General features: G+C 39.7%; 1 protein-coding gene across 7 annotated transcripts in view; it reads right to left on the bottom strand.

Annotated features, from left to right (window-relative positions):
* The window catches only part of KCNIP4 (potassium voltage-gated channel interacting protein 4), a 1,128,609-nt gene that overhangs the window by 152,142 nt on the left and 956,521 nt on the right, over nucleotides 1-19,946 (bottom strand). For 4 of the 7 annotated variants that reach the window (XM_004375143.3, XM_004375142.2, XM_004375141.3 and 1 more), the window contains exon 2: nucleotides 6,796-6,920. In XM_004375143.3, the coding sequence (XP_004375200.1) occupies nucleotides 6,796-6,920 (125 nt within the window). Of the gene's footprint in view, nucleotides 1-6,795; nucleotides 6,923-14,842; nucleotides 14,893-19,946 lie in introns of those variants that run through there. The other 3 variants (XM_004375145.3, XM_012555192.2, XM_012555191.2) reach the window with 3 other exon arrangements.

Genomic DNA, 19,946 nt, shown 5'->3' with positions numbered 1-19,946 from the left:
CAATGTAATGTTTGTAATGTAATGCAATGTAATCCCCTTCTGGGATGTGATCTGAGATGATCAACCAATCAGTTGAAAGGGGATTTTCCTTGGGGGTGTGGTCTGCCTCCAGAATATAAATGGATGTTCTGCCAGGGTTCTCTCTCTCTTTTGACCCTGCACTCTTCTTGTCACCTGACCTATAGATCTTGGAATGTAAGCCTATAGAAGTCTCTGGCCTGCCACCTGACCTATAGGTTTTGCTCTGGCCGGTCCCATGATTGCCTGAGTCATACCCTTGAACTGAATCTTTCTATATAATCTCACTGGTTTTGCTCCTCCAGAAAACCCAAACTAAGACAACCCCAGATGCAGACAGCAATGCAGCCTGGTTGACCTCTTGATTGTGGGACCCTAAGCAGAGGACCCAGCTAATCCATGCCCGGATTCCTGACTCATAGAAACTGTGTGATAGTAAGTATATGTTGTTTTAAGCCAATAAGCATTTGTAAATTTATTACACAGCAATAGAAAACTAATACAAACATCTCTAACACTCGGCATTTTTAATTTCTCTATTTAATGCTATTAGTATTAAAGTGATACCTTAAAGACATATTTTAATGTAATGGATACATTGACCTATTATAATTCAAAGCACTAAAAGAGAAGGAAGCCAGGAAGGATACTGAAGATGGAGAAGCCAGGTGTCCAAACCATATAGGTCTAACTACCCTCAACTCTCTCTTACCTGGTGCCTTAAAAATGAGAAATATATGCTGTAAATTATTAATTAATGAGAGAAAATGACAAAGAAGCATCACCATATTAAAATCTTAATGCCTCAAAACACATTCATGACTAGCTAAAATTTAACTGAAATTGCACTTGGTTTTTAAAGAAAGTAGCAAAGCAAGATTATGAAATATGTATATAGATTCTTCTTGTATAATCTTCTAGATTAATAGTTTACAACTGTGGCTTTCTATTAGCTGTCTATATAGTGTGAAATCTAAAAATAAAATAAATAAATAAAAGTGGGGGAAAAAAAAAAGATTACTGAGCATCTTCCCCAGACTTCACTGAATCAGAATCTTCAGAGGTAAGACTTATTACTCCTTCCTCCGACACCCTGCCCATCCCCACTCATAAGGTTCCAATGTAGCCAGTCTAATCATTGGTATTTGGAACTCTAGGGCTCATCACAATTAGGCCAATTCTTTTGGTGATAAGAAGAACCTTATAACTAGGATCTTACACATCTAGTTCAATGGTTGTCAATCTTGGCTGCACATTATAATCACCTGGAGAGCTTTATAAATCCTAATGTTCAAGCTGATCTCAGAGCAATTGCATTAGAATCAGTGAGCCTGGCATTCAGCCAGGTACCAGTGCTCAGTCATGTGGAACCACTTTTATAAACGTGACTGTTTTAAGATGTTGATGAACAGTTTCACCTTTTAATCAAAAGTAATTTTAAAAGTTCCCTAGGTGATGCCACTAGCACCCATGACTTAGTTTGTTATACTGTGGTGGCCTATGTGTTGTTGTGATGCTGGAAGCTATGCCACTGGTATTTCAACTACCAGCAGGGTCACCCATGGTGTATGGATTTCCAGACTAAGACAGAGTAGGAAGAAAGGCCTGGTAATCTACTTCCAAAGATTAATCAATGAAAACCCTACTAGTAGCAACAGAACATATCGAATATAATGCTGGAACATGAGCCCCTCAGGTCAGAAGGCACGGAAAATAAAACTGGGAAGAGGTGATTCCGTAAAGAAGAGTCAGTCTTAATAATGTGGGTGTAGTAAAGCCTTTGGGACCTTCATTTGTTGGTGTGGCAAAACTCAGAATGAGAAGTAAACATCATGGTTGGTAAAGTAGAGGGTCAGTGAAAATGAGGAAAAGCCTCAATGAATGGCTTGACACAATAGCCAAAACAATGGACTCGAACATAGCAATGATCACAAAGATGGTTCAGGACTGGGCAACATTTCATTCATTTATCCATAAGGTCATTATAAGATGGAGCCAACTCAACAGCACATAACAATGACAACAGGTGATTCCAACGGCAGTCACATTTGATATTGCCAATCTCTAGACACTAACTTTTATCTTTCTGCATTCTTTCTGATACTGAGTTATCGCAGCCAATCTCCAAAACACTGCCTGGGAGGTGTGTAGGCCAACCACGCCTGCACCACTTTGATGAGACACAAAATTGAGGTTGACTATTTGGGGCCATACTATGATAACTCTTTTTTGTTGAAATTCGTGTTTATTTTCTTTACTTCCCAAAATAACCATGCAATGTAGTTATTGTCATCTCAGTTTGTAGAAACAAGAACAAACAGGCTACCTGAGTCAGCGGTAGCTGCCTAAACAAGGAAGGAATGACTCCTAGTCTGAATGACACCAAAGCTGATGACCTCTGCCCTAGACAAAAGTGTGGTCACCAGACCAGTAGCACTCAGCGTCACGTGAGAACCTGTAAGAAATGAGAATTCTCTGCCCCAGTCGTACACCTACTAAGTCATAAACTTGAGGTTGGAGCCCAGGAATCTGGGTTGCAATAAGCCCTTCATGTATGAATCAGATTTATGCTAAGAGTTGAGAAGCACTGTGCTATACTCTTCCCCATCTCTGTCACCTGTCTACTTGCAGAGACTCAGTTTAGCACGTGGCAAGAGAGATGAAGGTGTGTGGATGACTCAGTGAAGTAAGACAGACTGAAGGGCTGAGAAATGTTCTCTACCTTCCCTTTCTCTAATCCCATATTTGTTTTAACACTCTATGTTGAAAATTAGGGGGAAAGCTATCAGGGATATGGCATTGAAAAAAAATTGGTGATCCTTAGAATCTTTACTTGCAGAGGTTCCTGGGCATATTGAGTCACTTTCATATGAGTGTGACTGATTTAAGATGTTGATGGTTTCTCTTTTTAATCAAAATATGGAGTGTTTTAAAAGTTTTCATTAAAAATGAATACCTCAACTGTTTCCAGGGAAATTATTTTTTGATCTTAAGGGTTTTGCGATAATTGGTGTTCAGGAAATAAGGGTAGTTGGTTTGTTAAGCTGGTGCAGATTGCTGTTATCTGTAAGTCAGGGGTGCTGCTGACCTACTTTAGTTTCTCTCTTACTAGATTTTAGGCACATTTATTAGAGTTGTACATTTGACTAGAGGAAAACAAAAATTTAAAGACCACGCGTATTTGATTTATCAGAGACATCGATGTAATTTTCTGAGCAAATTTTAAAGTCAGAAGTATATAAAAATGTTTTGGGCACATTCAGAGCTGATAGAAATTTATCCAATGGGGAAAGAAAGACAGAGGAGGCAATAAAGAGAGGAAAGGGAAAAATAGGGAAAGAGGAAGGAAGGGGAGAAGCTAAAAGAGAGAGAACAGGAATTGATGGAAGAGACAAAGAAGGTAGAGCAAGGAGAGAGAGAGAGGAGGGAAAGAAGAAATAGAGAAGGAATCAGAAGGATAGAAAATGGAAAGAAAAGAGGCCAGAAAAGAGGGAAAGGGAAAACAAGAAAGAAGAGAAGAAGAGAGAATCAGTAGGCAAAAAAAAAAAAAGAAAGCAATGCATGCTGACTTCAGAGCCTGGGCAATTTATTGTGAAGTGCCACTTGTACGAGACGTGCAGAGATGCTGGCTCCGAAGGTTAATGATGGCAGTAATCATAATTCCAATTTGCAACAAATGGGATGAAAGGCAGTCAGACCTCATACAGAGAAACCCTACAGACAGGGCAGTGGAATAATAACAGAGCAGCGGTTGAAAACACAGGGATGCTGGGAGGTTGGATTAAGTTTTCCTTTATTTGAGAACCATTTTGTGACGCACAATCCAATGATAAAAAGAAAAAAAAGTTTGTTTATTAAAAGATCTCTGAATTAGAGTAAAGGAGTTTAAATGTTCAAAAGAACACATTCATAGTTTTGTTCATGATTAGCTTTCTCTCAGCATTAACTTTTGGCTAAAACTTGTTCTTTTACCAAACCCAAACCAAACCCATTGCCATCAAGTCAATTCCGACTCATAGTGACCCTATGGGACAGAGTAGAACTACCCCAGAGGGTTTCCAAGGAGCGGCTGGTGGATTCGAACTGCCCACCTATTGGTTAGCAGCCAATCTCTTAACACACCTCCTCTTTTTCTGCATCTTTGCTGCCGCCAGTAGCCAGTACAGCTGTGTCAGTTTAAAAAAGCAGTTGCAGTTGAGTTTCAACTCCTGGTAGCTCCATGTGTGTCAGAGTAGAACCATACTCCATAGAATTTTCAATGGTTGATTTTTCAGAAGTAGATCACCAGGCCTTTCTTCCTAGGTGACTTTGGGTGAACTCAAACCTCCAACCTTACAGTTAGCAGCCGAGCAGGTTAACTGTTGGGACTCTGTGTCAATTTGATTGTTTTCTCTGAAGCCAGCAGACCCTTTGTAGTATGGGCATAACTGACAATGCTTTAACCTAGTTTTCAAAGCCCTAGTTTTCAAATATCCTTTATGCATATTTAATTATATGTACAACGTTGTTATATTACACATCAATATTCCTTTTAATGAGAGTCCTATCTGTGCGTGGGCAACTCCATTTACATCTTCATTTATATCTTCCTCCTACCCCCACCAAGGCCTGAGTATTAGCAGATGACCAAGTGTCTGAGGAGGAAGGAAGCTGCTCCACTTAATAGGGGGAGAGAAATTTAGAAAGCCCGGGACAAGGAGTGGAGTGAAGAACAGAGACAAGATATGGAGATGTTCCATGGAGTCACAGAGCTGGTGGAAGAATTTATGCTAAAGGTATGATAATAAAATCAAACCCATCACTGTGGAGTCGATTCCGACTCATGACGGAACCCTATAAAACTATTTTGAAAAGTCAACTTGAGTTACAAATTGTCTGAGCAAATTTTTGTTGTGGAAACCAAAGAAGAGGCTGAGTTTCCTGTCTCGTCTGCATGAGGTTGGACCGAGACATCATTTGAGGTGGTCAGCTTTGAAGAGGCTAGAACTAGCAGAAATCTTTAAACACCATAGATTTTTGAGGGCTCTTAGGGGGTGGGCTCGAGGATGGGTGAAAGCAATTTCGTGTGGACCTCAAGGGGCACCTATAGCAACTATGGTTTACATATGTGTGCTTAAGAACGTAATAACTGTGGGGACATGTATGCCAATTGACATCGTTTCATACTGAGATTATGATACTTTCATGTGTCATTAGTTACTTTTCTTTAGTAGTAAGAATGAATTGTTTTCAAATAAATTAATGACAGCAAGTCTTCTTTCCCCATTCAGACTGTAAGCTCCTTGAGGACACAAAGCATATCATGTAAGACTTTTGAATGATGAACAAATTTGAACAAGGAATGAGGAGCCCTACTGGCACAGTGGTTAATAGCTTGGCTGTAACCAAAATGTTGGCAGTTCAAATCCACCAGCGCACTTTAGAAATGCTATGGGACAGTTCTATTCTGTCCTGTAGGATGGCGATGAATAGGAATTGATTCAACGGCAGCAAGTTTTTTTTTTTTTGTAATGAGGGTATCATCTCAGGCTTTTGAATAACTCCCATCATCTAGCTCAGTACTGAGCACATACCATGTATTCAGGAAGAGTGTGTCCCTGATACATTGCCCTGGATTTACCCACTGTCTCTCACCTCCACCCTCTGACAGGCAAGGGCTATGATCCCTTTTGAAGGCGCCTAACTCAGAAGACTACCACCTGCCTGTCAGTTTGTGGTGCTGTGGTGGCGTACACGTTGCTCTGATGCTGAAAGCTATGCCACTGGTATTCCAAATACTATCAGGGTCACCCATGGTGGACAAGGCTCAGCAGAACATCCAGACCAAGGAAGACTAGGTAGAAAGGCCTGGTGAGCACCTTCTGAAAATTAGCCAATGCAAACATTATGAATCATAACATAATATTGTTCAATATAGTTCTGGAAGATGAGCTGCCTGTGTTGGAAAGCACTCAAAATACACAGTGGCCGCAACAATGGACCTGAGCATACTAACGGTCTAGAGATGCACAGACCGGGCAACATTTCGTTTTATTGTATATGGGGTTGTCATGAGTCAGAGCCAACTCAGTGGCAACTAACAACAACAACTCTCAGAAGAGAAGATGATATGTGCACTTGGACTGCAGAGAACCACATGCAGGGACTGCCTACAGAAGACTCCTGCGGTTTAGACTCATTGGCAGCCAGGTCTTCTAGAGACTATAAAACCTATAGTAACTTTTCTCCAAGGCCAAGAATAGAGTTCCTTGATGAGCCCCAATCCATATTCAAGGAATTTGCCCACAAACACCAGATTACAGTTCAGAAATGAAGACACAAGTGGAACTGATTGAAATATATCATCATAACTGAAAAAGAAAGAAAAAAAAAAATCCCAGTAAGTATGTACTGAATTGAGTAAACATTTTTGAGTATTTGTCCTTGTTAGGAGCCCTGGTGGTACAGTGGTTAAGAGTGCAGCTGCTAACCAAAAGGTCAGCAGTTTGAATCCACCAGGCGCTCTTTGGAAACTGTATGGGGCAGTTCTACTCTGTCCTATAGGTCCCTAAGAGTTCGGTTTGTCCTTGTTTAATACGCAACTACATTATACCAGCACTGGTGTGCCAAAGTGAATCAGATCCCAAATGCATATTAACTATATTCACATCCAAGAAAAGATTGGTTGGTGCACATATCATGGGGGTCTCACAGACAGTATGTTTCCCCTCTTTACCTTCCACTTCTTAAAGTTTTTCTAAGGACCATGTGCAGGTAAAGTCAAAAGAAAGTTCTTACATTCTTAAATCCTCTGTAAAGAATCTGGAGCTCCTTCTTGGTAAATTTGCTCTGGGCTTCCAGAAGCTCAAGAGCCTCAGGCCGATGCCTGACGGTGGCCATTTCGAGTTCATCTTCCACGCTGTCTGTGGAGGAAAACCAAAAAGTACCATAAGAATAGTTGCTGCTTGCCTATGCTTATACACATAGCACAGGGAACTAGGAAGAAATGTTAACAAGATCACTGTGATATTTCCACAGTGGGAGAATTCTCACATTGGCAATCATGGTCTTTAAGTTTCTCAGATATTATGTTATTAAGCCAAGACAATTGTACATAAAATTTTCCTTGCACGTTCTAGTCATTACTGTAGACATAACAATTCTAACACATTCACAGTATAGTTTGAATAGTGCAAATAATCACCAGCAAACTTAGAACCTGGCATTTGTGTGCATGACCCAAGCATTGGTAACAAAATGGAGTTGTGGTTTAATAATGAGTGCAACCCTATGTATTATGCAACTACTAGATGAAACTCTGGTAGTGCTCTCGGAGGATTCAACTAAAACCAGATATTCTGCCTGGAGTCACAAACAAGAGTAGTCAGGTCGGGTACTGACAGGGGTCAAGTAACCAGTCTCCATGGGTGCACACTGGATGGATTGAGGCCTTGGGAAACTTCTAGTAGGCTCTTCTTTGCACCCAGGGAGTATATAGCTATAGACAAGTTATGAAATATTGTACTTTGTGAATTATATTTACACTGGAATTTCTCAAAGATGCCCTATGTGAAAAGAATTTTGTGTCCACATATGTTTCAGAAATGTTGTCAACTATAGCTTACATTTGGAGCAAAACATTGCCATATAAAGCTTTTGAGAAGTTCCACAGCAAAGAATCCTGTTTAACTTGTTTAACCCAATAGATCCCACATGTTTTTCCATAGAATCCTCCCTCTCCCCAAAGTAACATCAATTAACATCTGCACTTTTGACCTAGGATCAGGCACAACACAATTTGGCAGGATTTGGGGGATATATAAGGATCTGGGTCCCCAGAGTCTCTGCAGTGGGCCAAGATGGAGGCCTAAGGAAATTTTCTCTGCCATAGTCCAGTCCACTCCTCAGCTGAGGAACTCAGCAGTAACAAAAGCAACCAGGCCCAGTACTGCATCCATGGCCTTCCTCCAATAGTATCTCTTTCCTCTTGGCTACAGATTTCTGACTCAGAGTGAGACTAAAGAGGAACACCTACTTCTTAACTTCTCTGGTCATAGGACCACTAAGACCTTTAATCTCATGTCCTACAGGACAGTTGGAAATGTAGTCATCTTTGCAAAACACCCTACCACTTCTGACACTAATAATACTGCCTCCCAGTAACATCTTAACATACTTAGTGCTGTGTCTCACTGAGGACATTGAGGACATCAGGGAAAAGAAGGTAAGTGGAGCTCTAATCTTGGCCTGTACTAATCACTGCCCTCGAAGAGTTTACAAAAGTCCAGTAATGGCTATGAAACAAATACTTGGAATGGTGTATTTTGTCAAAATGAGTCACAGGAGATAAAAACACAATTGTATTTTTCAGATTATGATAATTTACTTGGGAGCAGTGATAATGGAAAAGTTGCAGGATGGTAATGGATGGATAAAAAATAATAGAAAATGATGTGAAAAGATGTGAAGGCCAAGAATAAAATCTGAACCAACAAAGATAAAGTTGATGAGAAAGGAAGTGGGGTGTGTATTTAAAGGATGTGACAGGAAGGACTAAAAGTAGATGGGAATAGGCAGCCATGAATTAACAAGTTGACCTCAAGCTGTGCTTTATGGGGAAAAGAAAAAAAGAAAAAAAAAGCTGAAAGAGGCCCGTTAAGTTTTCTTCTTAGTTTTTTCTAAATGAATGAGTTGATTCTACTCAATGGGTCCTAAGTTAGACAGGATAAAAGAAGTTGATGCTCCATAAGACTGCTGTTGATCCAACGAATTGAACTACGTTGTAGTTATTGGCAGTTGCCAGTGTAGAAATAAATGCCACAGAACAGACCCAAGGGAAGACCCAAAGTACTAACAAATAGAAAGCCTTTGCTAAAAAGTTCTGATACAAACTTCTTTTGAATCACTTACAGTACAATTCCTTCAGCCTGAAATGTCCCTTTTCTCCTTTTCCATCTGTTGAAGATGTACATATCTTTAATGATCTAATCAAATATCATCATCTCCTTTCTGAAACCTTTCTGGATTATCCCATTATGCAGAACCAATGGTTTTCTGTGACAGTTCTTGCAGCCTGTCTCTCAGACAGCATGTATTACATGGCATCACGATCTGTTTATGTTTGTCTTTTCCATGTGATAACAGCAGTGTCTTATATATCTGTATATTCTCTGGATTTAATATAGAGTCTTATAACTCATAGTCAATCAAGAATTATTTAGTGAATGAATGAATAAATAAACAAATAAATGTTGCTGCTACTTCTGGAAGACCATCTACTAAAGATTCCATTCCTCTGAAGCTCCTTGAACATTATCTGACACCTAGGGAAATATTTTTAGAGAATTTTGGACCCATGGTGGACCTTAAATGTCTTCTTTAGAATCATTGTGTTCTCTAGCCATTGTTCTGAGAAACACACTGTAGGCAAAAGTAGAGGAAATTGTAAACAGATTTTCTGAGCAGTCTTTCAATCACAGCATAACCTCCTCTAGACCTAATGACCCTTCCATGGGAGGAAAACAAAGCAGCACATTAACTTCTTGGCCTTTGCACCAGACAGCAGTCTGAACCACCCTATCAACAGTTTTCTCCCTCTAGCCTTGCAGATGCCTAGTCTGAGACAAAAGACCTCATTGCTCAAGGGTCAGTATAACTGAATAAAGTGTGCTCGATAGGATGATCATTACATGCAATATTCAAAGAGAACCACACTTGAAGTGTCTGTCTGTGGGCACGCTTGATTTCCCAGCTGATTGGTACCTTACTTCCTAATGACTCCTACCTGCCAAAAGGCTGTTTCTATTTCCAGGAGGATGACAGGCTCTAAAAACACACCTGAAATCATCAGCAATCACCAGCATATGAAAAGTTAAAAAAGAAACATCATCGAACCCAATAAAGACTGATTCCTGAAGGCTATCTCTATAGGGATCACAGCACCAAAACAAAACAAGACTGTAAAATTCATATTGTGATTCAACTACAGGTTAAGAGCATGCATTCTGGGGGATTTTAATATAGTGCCTCACATTTATTGATTTCCTGCTATATACAAGGAGATAAGGTGCTTTATAGACACATTAACCCCATGAGGTGGTACAATTATCCATTTTGGACATATGTAGAAACTGAGTCTCATACCCATTGCCATCGAGTTGATTCTGGCTTATAGGGACCCTATAGGACAGACTAGAACTGCCCCACAGTGTTTCCAAGGAGCAGCTGGTGGATTCAAACTGCCAACCTTTTGGTTAGCAGCCGAACACTTATCCACTGCACCACCAGGGATCCCTGAGTCTCACAGAAGTGAAGAAATTTATGGCCAGATGTCACAGACGATGAAAGACAGGACCACATTCATACCCAAGTCTTTGATGTCAAAGCTTATGTTTTTTCCACTTTGCCATGCTCTCGCTCAATAACAATAGAAATAACGATAAAGACTGAAACAGTCTCTCTCCTCTCCTGCACTCTCAAACTTCTCAGAAGAGTTGATTGTATCCATGGGGACCCTTCCCTACCTTCTGCTTTCCCCTTAATTTACCGCAATTTGACTTCTGGCCCCATCACAAAACATTGTAACTAAGGTCACCAATGATCTTCATGCTATAATCCAATGGTATTCTTTAGTTATCTCCTTATTTTATTCCTCAGAATATGTTAACACCATTAACCACTCATACCTTAAACACTTGCTTCCTTTGACTAGCTCCTGTGAGGTAATACTCATAGTTTTCTTCCTCCGGCCACATGTCCATATTGCTTTTAAATATTGGATTTCCTTAAGACTCATCCTTACCTTGGCCCACTTGTCACTCTGTACCCTAATCCCAGGTTATTCATTCCCATCCAATGACTCAATGCTCAGTAAGCTCCACCTACAGTCAAACAACTGGCAACAATTAAAAAAGCAGATGCTTTTACTCATGGAGTTTGCCCAGTGAGTGCTGGGATGTTTGCTAGCCAATTAAATCCTTTAATCTTCACAACATCCTTCAAGTGAGAAATTACAGATGAGAACGTTGAGGCTTGGAGAATCTAAATAATTTGTCTAAGATCAAATGGCTAGTTAGGAAAGAATCAGGCAGGTGTCTTTAGCACCCTAAACTCCAGGTTTATAAGCACGATGCTGAGATTGTTAATAAAAATCACCACCATATAAAAAGCTTTTGCTCTAAGCCTGGTTGTATATTATCTCACTTTAATACTGACAACAATCCCGTGAGTTATCTATTACTGCCTTTGTTTTCTACAGAATAAACTGTGACTTACAGAGCTTAAATAACTTACTCAAGGTCACACAGCTAGCGAGTGGCAGAGACAGGATTTGATCCTTTTGACACCAAATATCACAAGCTTAGTCAATGTGCTATTTTAAGAGATGGTAACAGTTATATTTTTTGGTCCAAAATATCAGGGGATAAAAAAAAAATTTACACCACAAGTGAGCCAGCCACTGAATTCCCACTACCTCAACTTTTCCTGGGGAAATGTGCCTGGGTGCCTTGGCACAGACGATGATGAGCTGATTCAAAACCCATGGTATAATAAGATGGACACTCAGCACTGAGAGAAGTGCAGAAGTTCATTTGCTTTTTTGCATCTTACCACTGAGAAATTTAGGTTCAAGGAGGCTGAGTCATTTTTCTAGGATTAAAACCAGAATCAGGTGGGATTCTGCCTCCTAAATCCCTGTCTGGGTCTTAGCCATCCTGTAACCACACAAGCGTCTTGTTGAGGAGCTAACTGAAATAGGGCATCTGCATTCTGAGACAAGCTGAATACAAATAGTATTTTAATTCATGTATCTTCTGACAGATTCAGACAATCAGACAACAAATCCCCAAACCCAGACACCTTGAGCTTCCTGGCTCTCTTTCTTTTTGTTGTTTCTTAGATTTAAGTCTCTCAGGACCGAGGTTGTCCGAGGTAGAGTCAACAGTCCCCTCAGGCCATGACACAATTGGGCTAGAGATTGGAATTTAAACCACCTGGGAACAACAGAATGCGTTTTAAAAATAGGCACATTTCTCCTCTTTCTCACAATTTCTCTTAAAATACTGTAGAAGCTTATTACAGCACACCTCATAATTATTCAAATTTGACTGTAATGGAGGTCAAGCTATACACTAGAACATAACTACAGAACATCTTGCTTTACAAACAAGTATGACTGTGAGTCCTGCCCTTCTCAGACATGCGTTTAAAAACAAGTCTTCTCATGCTGAAATAAAACTGTATGAGGAAGAATAATGTCACTCCTTTTAGCAAATGGGCTCAGAACTTGGCCAGTGCACACAGCAGTGAGTCCTTGCCCTATCATAGCACAAAACACTATTATGCAATTGTCTTGTTCTTTACTTGTTGGCTGCCTTGGAACAAAGTCCTTCAATGGTTGAGTTTTAGAAGTAGATCACCAGGTCTTTCTTCCTAGTTCATCTCAGTCTGGAAGCTCCACTGAAATCTATTCAGCATCATAGCAACACACAAGGCTCCACTGACAGACTGGTGGTGGCTGCTCATGAGGTACACTGGCCGGGAATCAAATTGTGGTCTCCCCATAGAAGGGGAGAATTCTACCACTGAACAACCAATGCCTTGTTCTTTACTCAGATCCTCCCGGCTAGTAGCTAAACTAGTCCAGCAGCACCTAGCTTGGCGCACTAAAGTGCTCAGTAAAAAAAAAATGTGAAATAAATATTTGAAGCAGCCCAAGGACAGTGGGTATAGCTATAGGAGGTTCATTTTTCAATACAATCTGAGCCATCTTTTAAAAATGTTACCATTCTTTCATTATAAAGAGATAATCAAATTTTAACTTAAAATTTCAATTTGAGCTGAAATTGATTTGTGTAGTCAAGGAATTCAGCCTCTGCGTGATCACTCGGCCGTTCATAAAAATACGCCCTGAGTCTAATGTTTACCCTCACTGATAAAATAGTGACTTGATTGGTATGGCAATAAGATCATAATGAGAGAGATTGTCTTTCAATGATATGTTATATATTAATAAATGTTTAGAAGCTTGGTCCAGTGGACAGTATTGGAGAGGGTTTGACTAAGCTTGCTCTAAGTTTTAGCTTTTCATTAAACAATGCCGGATAATTCTTGACCATAGCATTAGAAACTGCCACTGAGAAATTCTGGGATAAGGAGGAGATGCTATTGTTTGTTTAATGTTCAAATCAGACACATCAGGACAAAGTTAAAGCTGCTCAGAGGAAGATTTCCAAAGCTATTTTTCATGACACTGATGTAATTTCTTTTCTCCCTTTCTCTCTTCTTAAAAAAATTGTATGGGCATGGGTAAGATGCCCATATACTCAGAGCATTCCATTTTTTAATTCCACCTTCACGATGTCCAACGGAGGCTGGCATTACAATCAATTGAAGAAATTGAGGCTCAAGGATTAAAACGCTTGCTCAGTCCACACAGATGGTGAGTGGGAGAGCTGGGATGTGACATAAGCCTGTCTTTATTCTTCCCGTGATATCATTTGATTCTCTGGATGGAGAATTCATACCTGGGTCAAGCCCTGTAACCAACTCTTTGAACTTTGCCAACTTTAAATGCTTTATCTCAAGAACATGAAGGCTTAGGAGCCCTATTGACTCTGTCGTCACAACTATTCACCCATCCACCCACCAGGAGTTATTTTCAGGTGCACACAGAGGGTATATGAGCAATTAATTCCAAGCTGATCATGCACAGCCCATGAGAAGATAACAATCAATCCATCTGAAGACTGTGGGAGTCCTAGTACTTCCCAGACTACCCTGAGCGATTGGAACCCCAAAACTTTAGTTAGTCTGATACACGTTTCTTCAGCTCTGGCCCTGACAGTATGTTTGCATATTTAATATTTAATATTCATATTTAATATTCATATATCACATTCATGTTTAATATTCATATATCACATTCAAAATGAAAAGTACTTTGAGTATGGCCCGTGAGTTTGAGACTCTTCTGTTAGGGGTGGGTGTTTGTAGTGATATTGCAATTTCCACTCTGGGAGGACTTGAAATGCTTTGCAATTTCAGGATTGAATTCAATCACTTTTAAAATTCAACCACTTAGAATTGCTGGAGGTATTTCTCACAGCATTTATGAATGGATTGTCTCTGCATTTTTTTTTTATATATAAACATAAATAACTCTTCACACAAGCTTAGATTTTACTATATAATCACCCAACTGGAATGCTTATTATCAGCATTAACTGTATTATTTCTATAGCAAGCCATGAATGGCCTATGACAATACGAACTATTATTTCATAGGTAGTGGGGTCTTAATCAGAGCCCTGGTGGCATAGTGGCTAAGAGTTCGGCTGCTAACCAAAGGTCGGCAGTTTGAATCCATCAGCTGCTCCTTGGAAACCCTATGGGGCAGCTCTGCTCTGTCCTACAGGATAGCTATGAGTCATAATCGACTTGACAGCAATGGCTTTTTTTTTTTTAGGTTTTAGGGCCTTAATTAATTTTTGGTAAAAATGAGTGACATAAATAAGGTGTTGTCAGTCACTATACAGAGAGAATAAATCTATAATCCAAATGCTGTGGAGGAGGGGGAGGGCAGGAATGTGACAGAACTTATACATAAAGACAGACCAAAATAATTAATATTCTACTCAGTAAAGGCAAAGGCTTGAAAGGGATTCTGATCAAAGGGGAAAAAGAGTCATGAAACATGGAGAGAAATGAGGAAAGATAACCTAGATTAGTTCGCTAAATTAAATATGCCCAAACAAAGAGGTCTCCCTTGAACTTTGATAGATTTTCTCCTTTTGTCCTAAAGCTATAACAGTAATAACAAACCACTTTTTATAGCCTTTATTATGGGTCCAGCACCCCTGTAAGAACTTTATACATATTAACTCATGAAATCCCCATAGGCATACAACAAATGCTGTATTCCTTTTGAACAGATGAGGACACCAGCACAGAGAGCTTAAACAACTTGCCCATAGTCACACAGCAGCAGAGCCAGGGTATGAACTCTGGAAAATCTGGCTCCAAGGTCCATGCAATTAACCACTTTGCTGTTCTACATACCAGACGAATGGAGGTAAGATAATGTCCCGCTTATCTAAAAATCACATGTCCAACTAAGAATCCGAAAATGAGTAGCAAAAGGAGTCTAAGTAGAAAATAGAATTATTATGTTAGAATTGAAAGTGGCCTTGAATCCAGCCCCTTAATTTTGCAAATGTGTATTCCAATCCCGAGTGTTAGCTTTCTTGGTTGTAAATCAAAGGACATAGGGCATATTAGTGGCAGAACTGACCTAGCCTATGGTCTCTTTGACTACGGTGCAGTACTGTGCCAATGCCTGTCACAGTGCCCTTTGTTGATAAGAGTGTCCCCATCCTTACTGTAGCTACAATTTTAACTCATTTCTGACTCCAAATCCAAAGCAGGTATCGATGGGAGTGGAAAGGTAATAACTAAAAGAAGCCCATGAGCCCGGCTAGCTCCTTACAGGAAACTTTTTTTTTTCACTCTTGTTATTATATCTAAGCATAACAATTACTTTGTGCACAGACACTGTCACTCTGCTTTTCTACATGAGTTAATCAGCAGCAGAAAGAATGATATAATTCAAGAAGGACAGAGAAAGAGGAAGCTATGGAGTCAAGACTTAAATGTAAGTTAAAAAAAAAAAAAACCCAGAACCAGTTGCCGTGAGTTGATTCTGACTCATGGTGACCCGGTGTGTATCAGAGTAGAACTATGCTCCACAGGGTTTTTAATGGCTGTGATCTTTCAGAAGCAGATCGACAGTTCTGCCAAGTAACCTCTGGGTGGATTCGAACCACCAATCTTTCAGTTAATAGCTGAGCCCTTAATCATTTGTGCCACTCAGGGACTATAAACACAAGTTACTGACTAAAATCTGGAATTTACAGCAGATTGAGAACATTAAGTTGAAAAAAAGGCATAAGCATATTATAGCAAAGAATAACAACAATAAAGAGCCAATGACCAAATCTTGATCCTGAATCATTTGGAAATTTCAGAAGGTAGCACGCATATGACACATTTAAAAAAGATAATTGATTAAAGATTTTGCATTAAAAATCAGTGTAAAGAGGTAAACATATGGAACATCCGTTTATGCAAAATATGATGCCAGATTCATAAGATGTTATTGTGCTGCTTTGGAAAGCAGGCAGTAAATAGATGGAATCTATTACCTAGAGAGTTAGAAAGGACGTTGCACAGTTTGTTGTTAGGTGCCATCAAGTCGGTTCTGACACATAGCAATCCTACCTACAACAGAACGGAACACTGCCCAGTCCTGCATCATCCTCACAATCATTGTTATGCTTGAGCACATTGTTAAATAAATTTACTGGTAATGAACTCTTGGTGGTATATTAAGGGATGTTTTGGAGCTAATATCATTGATGGCAGTAACATTCTGCAACAAAACAATTATCTGTGATTCTGCTTTAGACAGAATATTGGGAAGACTGATTATCAGTTTTGGATTTGTTATATGGATTCTAAGGTCAAGCTAGTTTTTGAGTATCAGTTGGACAGTTTGTGATTATGAGAAATTAGGAAAACTCTCTGTGACTTAGTTCCCACATGTGATTAATCGGCATAAAAATGGGCATAAAATAGTACCCACTATTATAGTATATGAGTCAGAACCAACTCGACGGCAACAGGTTTGGTTATTATAGTATAAGATGACTACGGGCATTAAATGAGACGATACATGTGTTTGGCACATAGTAAGCACTCAATGTTAGTGTTGTTATTGGTATTTGTAGTAGTATTAGTGTCATTAATATCATTAACAGTAACATTCAGTGTCACCATTAATGGGATAATCAGAACAGCTTGTTCTTGCAGATTATTCAGTCGTCCCAGATTTCTATTTTTCCCTGGTTCTGTTTCCAGCTCTCACCCTGGGCCATGTGCTTAAGCTATCCAAGCCTCAGTTTCATCATCTATAAACTGGGCATGGTATTTTTATCAATTTCATAAAGTTGTACTGAGAGGTTGTTTTATTTACTGATATACAGTAAACCAAAACCCATTGCCATTGAGTTGATTCTGACTCGTAGCTACCCTATAGGAGAGACTAGAACTGCTCCATAGGGTTTCCAAACAGCACCTGCTGGATTCCAACCGCCTACCTTCGGGCTAGCAGCCCAGCTCTTAACCACTGTGCCACCAGGGTTTCCGACACGCAGTGACCAATAAAATATAGCAATTATAATTTTTAATCATTATTGCACACTTACTTTTGAGGCATTATTCTAGAATATTCAGAAGTGAAGTCTCTGGAACTGCACTTTGTGAATTTGAGTCCCTTTTCTGACCTTTGCTAGTTGTGTGACCTTGGGCAAGGTACTTAATCTCTCTGTGCCTCAGTTTCCTCATCTGTAAAACTGGGGTAATAAAACGACCTATTGTCAGAGTTTGAAATGAAATAATATACATAAAACCATGAAAATAGTGCGTGGCATGTAACGTTTAAATTATTAATATTATTATCTCATTTAGTTATTAAAAAGCCTTTTTAAGTGAGCGTTGTTTCCCCCATTTTAGATGGCTAAATTGAGGTGCTGGGAGATTGAATAACTTTCCCAAGGACACAGAGCAGTGTAATTCCATCTGCTGCCAAATCCTTTGTCATAAAAACTGCACCAAGCTACTTCCTTTTGCAAAAACTTCATTGACTAGTTACTGACATACAGTTATTATTGATGGGATAGCACTGGAATCCACTGCTCCCTGCGGGGCCTTTCGAACTCTTCCACTTTGGTATTGACAAGAGAAGATGGGCCATCTCTTCATATGGAATTTGAGGCAATCATCTAGCTTTATAGCCTATCATTTCCTCCCACACGTTTTATGATCTAATATCCTGGACAATATCTGAAAGAAGTATCCTCAACCTTCGCACCTTCCCATATGCTCTCCCTTCTACCTCGATTTGCCTTTCCTTCTCCTCAGCCTTCTTTGTTGCTACCCCCTCTAAGGCCCTTTTCAAGTGCAGGTGGGTCTTCACAGAGGAGAGGCTTCCTTTGTCTTGCATGCATGGAGTATGTGAGCTCAGAATGCTTTGTTTTTTAGTGATCTGTTTCAATATCTGTTACTTCCTTCATGGTGTGAACACCTGGAGGCCAGAAATCTAGCTTGCTTATCTTGTTACCACTAATACCTAACATGGTTCCCGGCATTTCCGACAGTTCGGTCCTTCATTCATTTAGTCACTAAATGTTTATTTGGGGCAGTGGTGGTTCAGTGGTAGAATCCTCGCTTCCCATGCAAAGACCTGGGTTTGATTCCCAGCCAATGCACCTCATGTGCAGCCACCACCAATCTGTCAGTGGAAGGTTGTGCGTTGTATGATGCTAAGCAGGTTTCAGTGGTGCTTCCAGACTAAGATGGACTTGGAAGAAAGGCCTGTCAATTTATTTCTGAAAAATAGTCAGTGAAAACTCTATGGATCACAGTTGTCCAATCTATAACCAATCATGGGAAAGGTGCAGGACTGGGCAGTGTTTCGCTGTGTTGTGCGTGGCATTGCCATGAGTCAAGGCTAACTCAATGGCAGCAAATAACAATAAATTATCAGTCAGGCACTGTTCAAAACATTGTTACACTGGAATGAACAAAACAGATAAAATCCTTGTTCACGTGGACTTTAAATTCTAGTGGAAAAGTCATTAATAGGACATCTGAGTGGAGATGTCCAGTGGGCAGATGGATATATGGGGCTGGAGTTGATGAGCACAGTTGGGGTTGTTATGGATTGAATTGTCTCCCCCAAAATATGTGTTGTAAATCTTAACCTCTATGCCTGCAGTTATAATCCTATCTGGGAATGGGTTGTTTTTGTTATATTAATTAGGCATGATTACTGTAGGGTGTATCTTGAGTCAATCTCTTTTGAGATATAAAAGATTAAATAAGCGAGCCAGCAAGCAGAGATGCGGGAAGAGAGATGCCACACCACATGAATATCACCAACAATCCAAGGAACAAGGATCTTCTCCCAAAGCTGACAGACAGAGAAAGTCTTCCCCTAGGGCCAAAGCCCTGAATTTGGACTTCTAGCCTTACCTGTGAGAAAATAAATTTCTGTTTGTTACAGCCATCCACTTGTGGTATTTCTATTTAACAGCACTGATAACTAAGACTGGGTGAAGATGTCAATGTCAGAGTCATCAACATATAGATATTATTTACGATCATGACACTGAATGAGATCACTAAAGGGGGAAATATTGACAGAAAAGAATATTTTTTTCTTTTATTGAATGAAGGTATAACTAAAAGATTTGGGGCAAGGAGTGACAAGGACACCAGAGAAGGCAACTTTAGGCTAGGTCAGCCTGGAATTTACCCAGTGTATAAGACTTGCATTCATGGCAGACATGAACTCTTGTGATGTCTCAGAGCTTCTTGATCATGATGGTGTTCATCAAGAAAAAAATAAATAACTGAGCTGCATAGTTACATTTAACATTCACTGAACACAGACATAATTTCCTCAAAGATCTCCTGCACTAGACTATATGCTCTAGGTGGTCTGGGTCCCCTCTGTCTTGCTCATGGTTGCATCCTAGGCACCTAGAATAGTATCTTCCATGCAGTAGATATTGATAAAGATTGGGAAAATGACTAAAAGACTTGGGTCCCAGCTCTGCCACTTAGTGGATGTATGATTTGAGGCAAGTCACTTAAATTGCCTCATTTATAAAATGGTGACAATAGCACTAGCCTCTCCTTCTGAAGATTAATTGAATAAAATATGTAAAGACTTAGCATTGTACATAGCACATTATAGAAATCCACATGTACATTTCTGCTATTATAATTTTACCACTGATGACAGGATGTTAGAGCTTCAAAGGTGTCAATAATCAAACTAGCTCACACGAGCAGTCTATTTGGACATATCAAAAAAAAAAAAAAAA

The sequence above is a fragment of the Trichechus manatus genome, unplaced genomic scaffold (assembly GCF_000243295.1).
Source record: "Trichechus manatus latirostris isolate Lorelei unplaced genomic scaffold, TriManLat1.0 scaffold00034, whole genome shotgun sequence".
Classification (NCBI taxonomy): Eukaryota; Metazoa; Chordata; class Mammalia; order Sirenia; family Trichechidae; genus Trichechus; species Trichechus manatus.
This window is presented reverse-complemented; position numbering and strand designations above follow the sequence as displayed.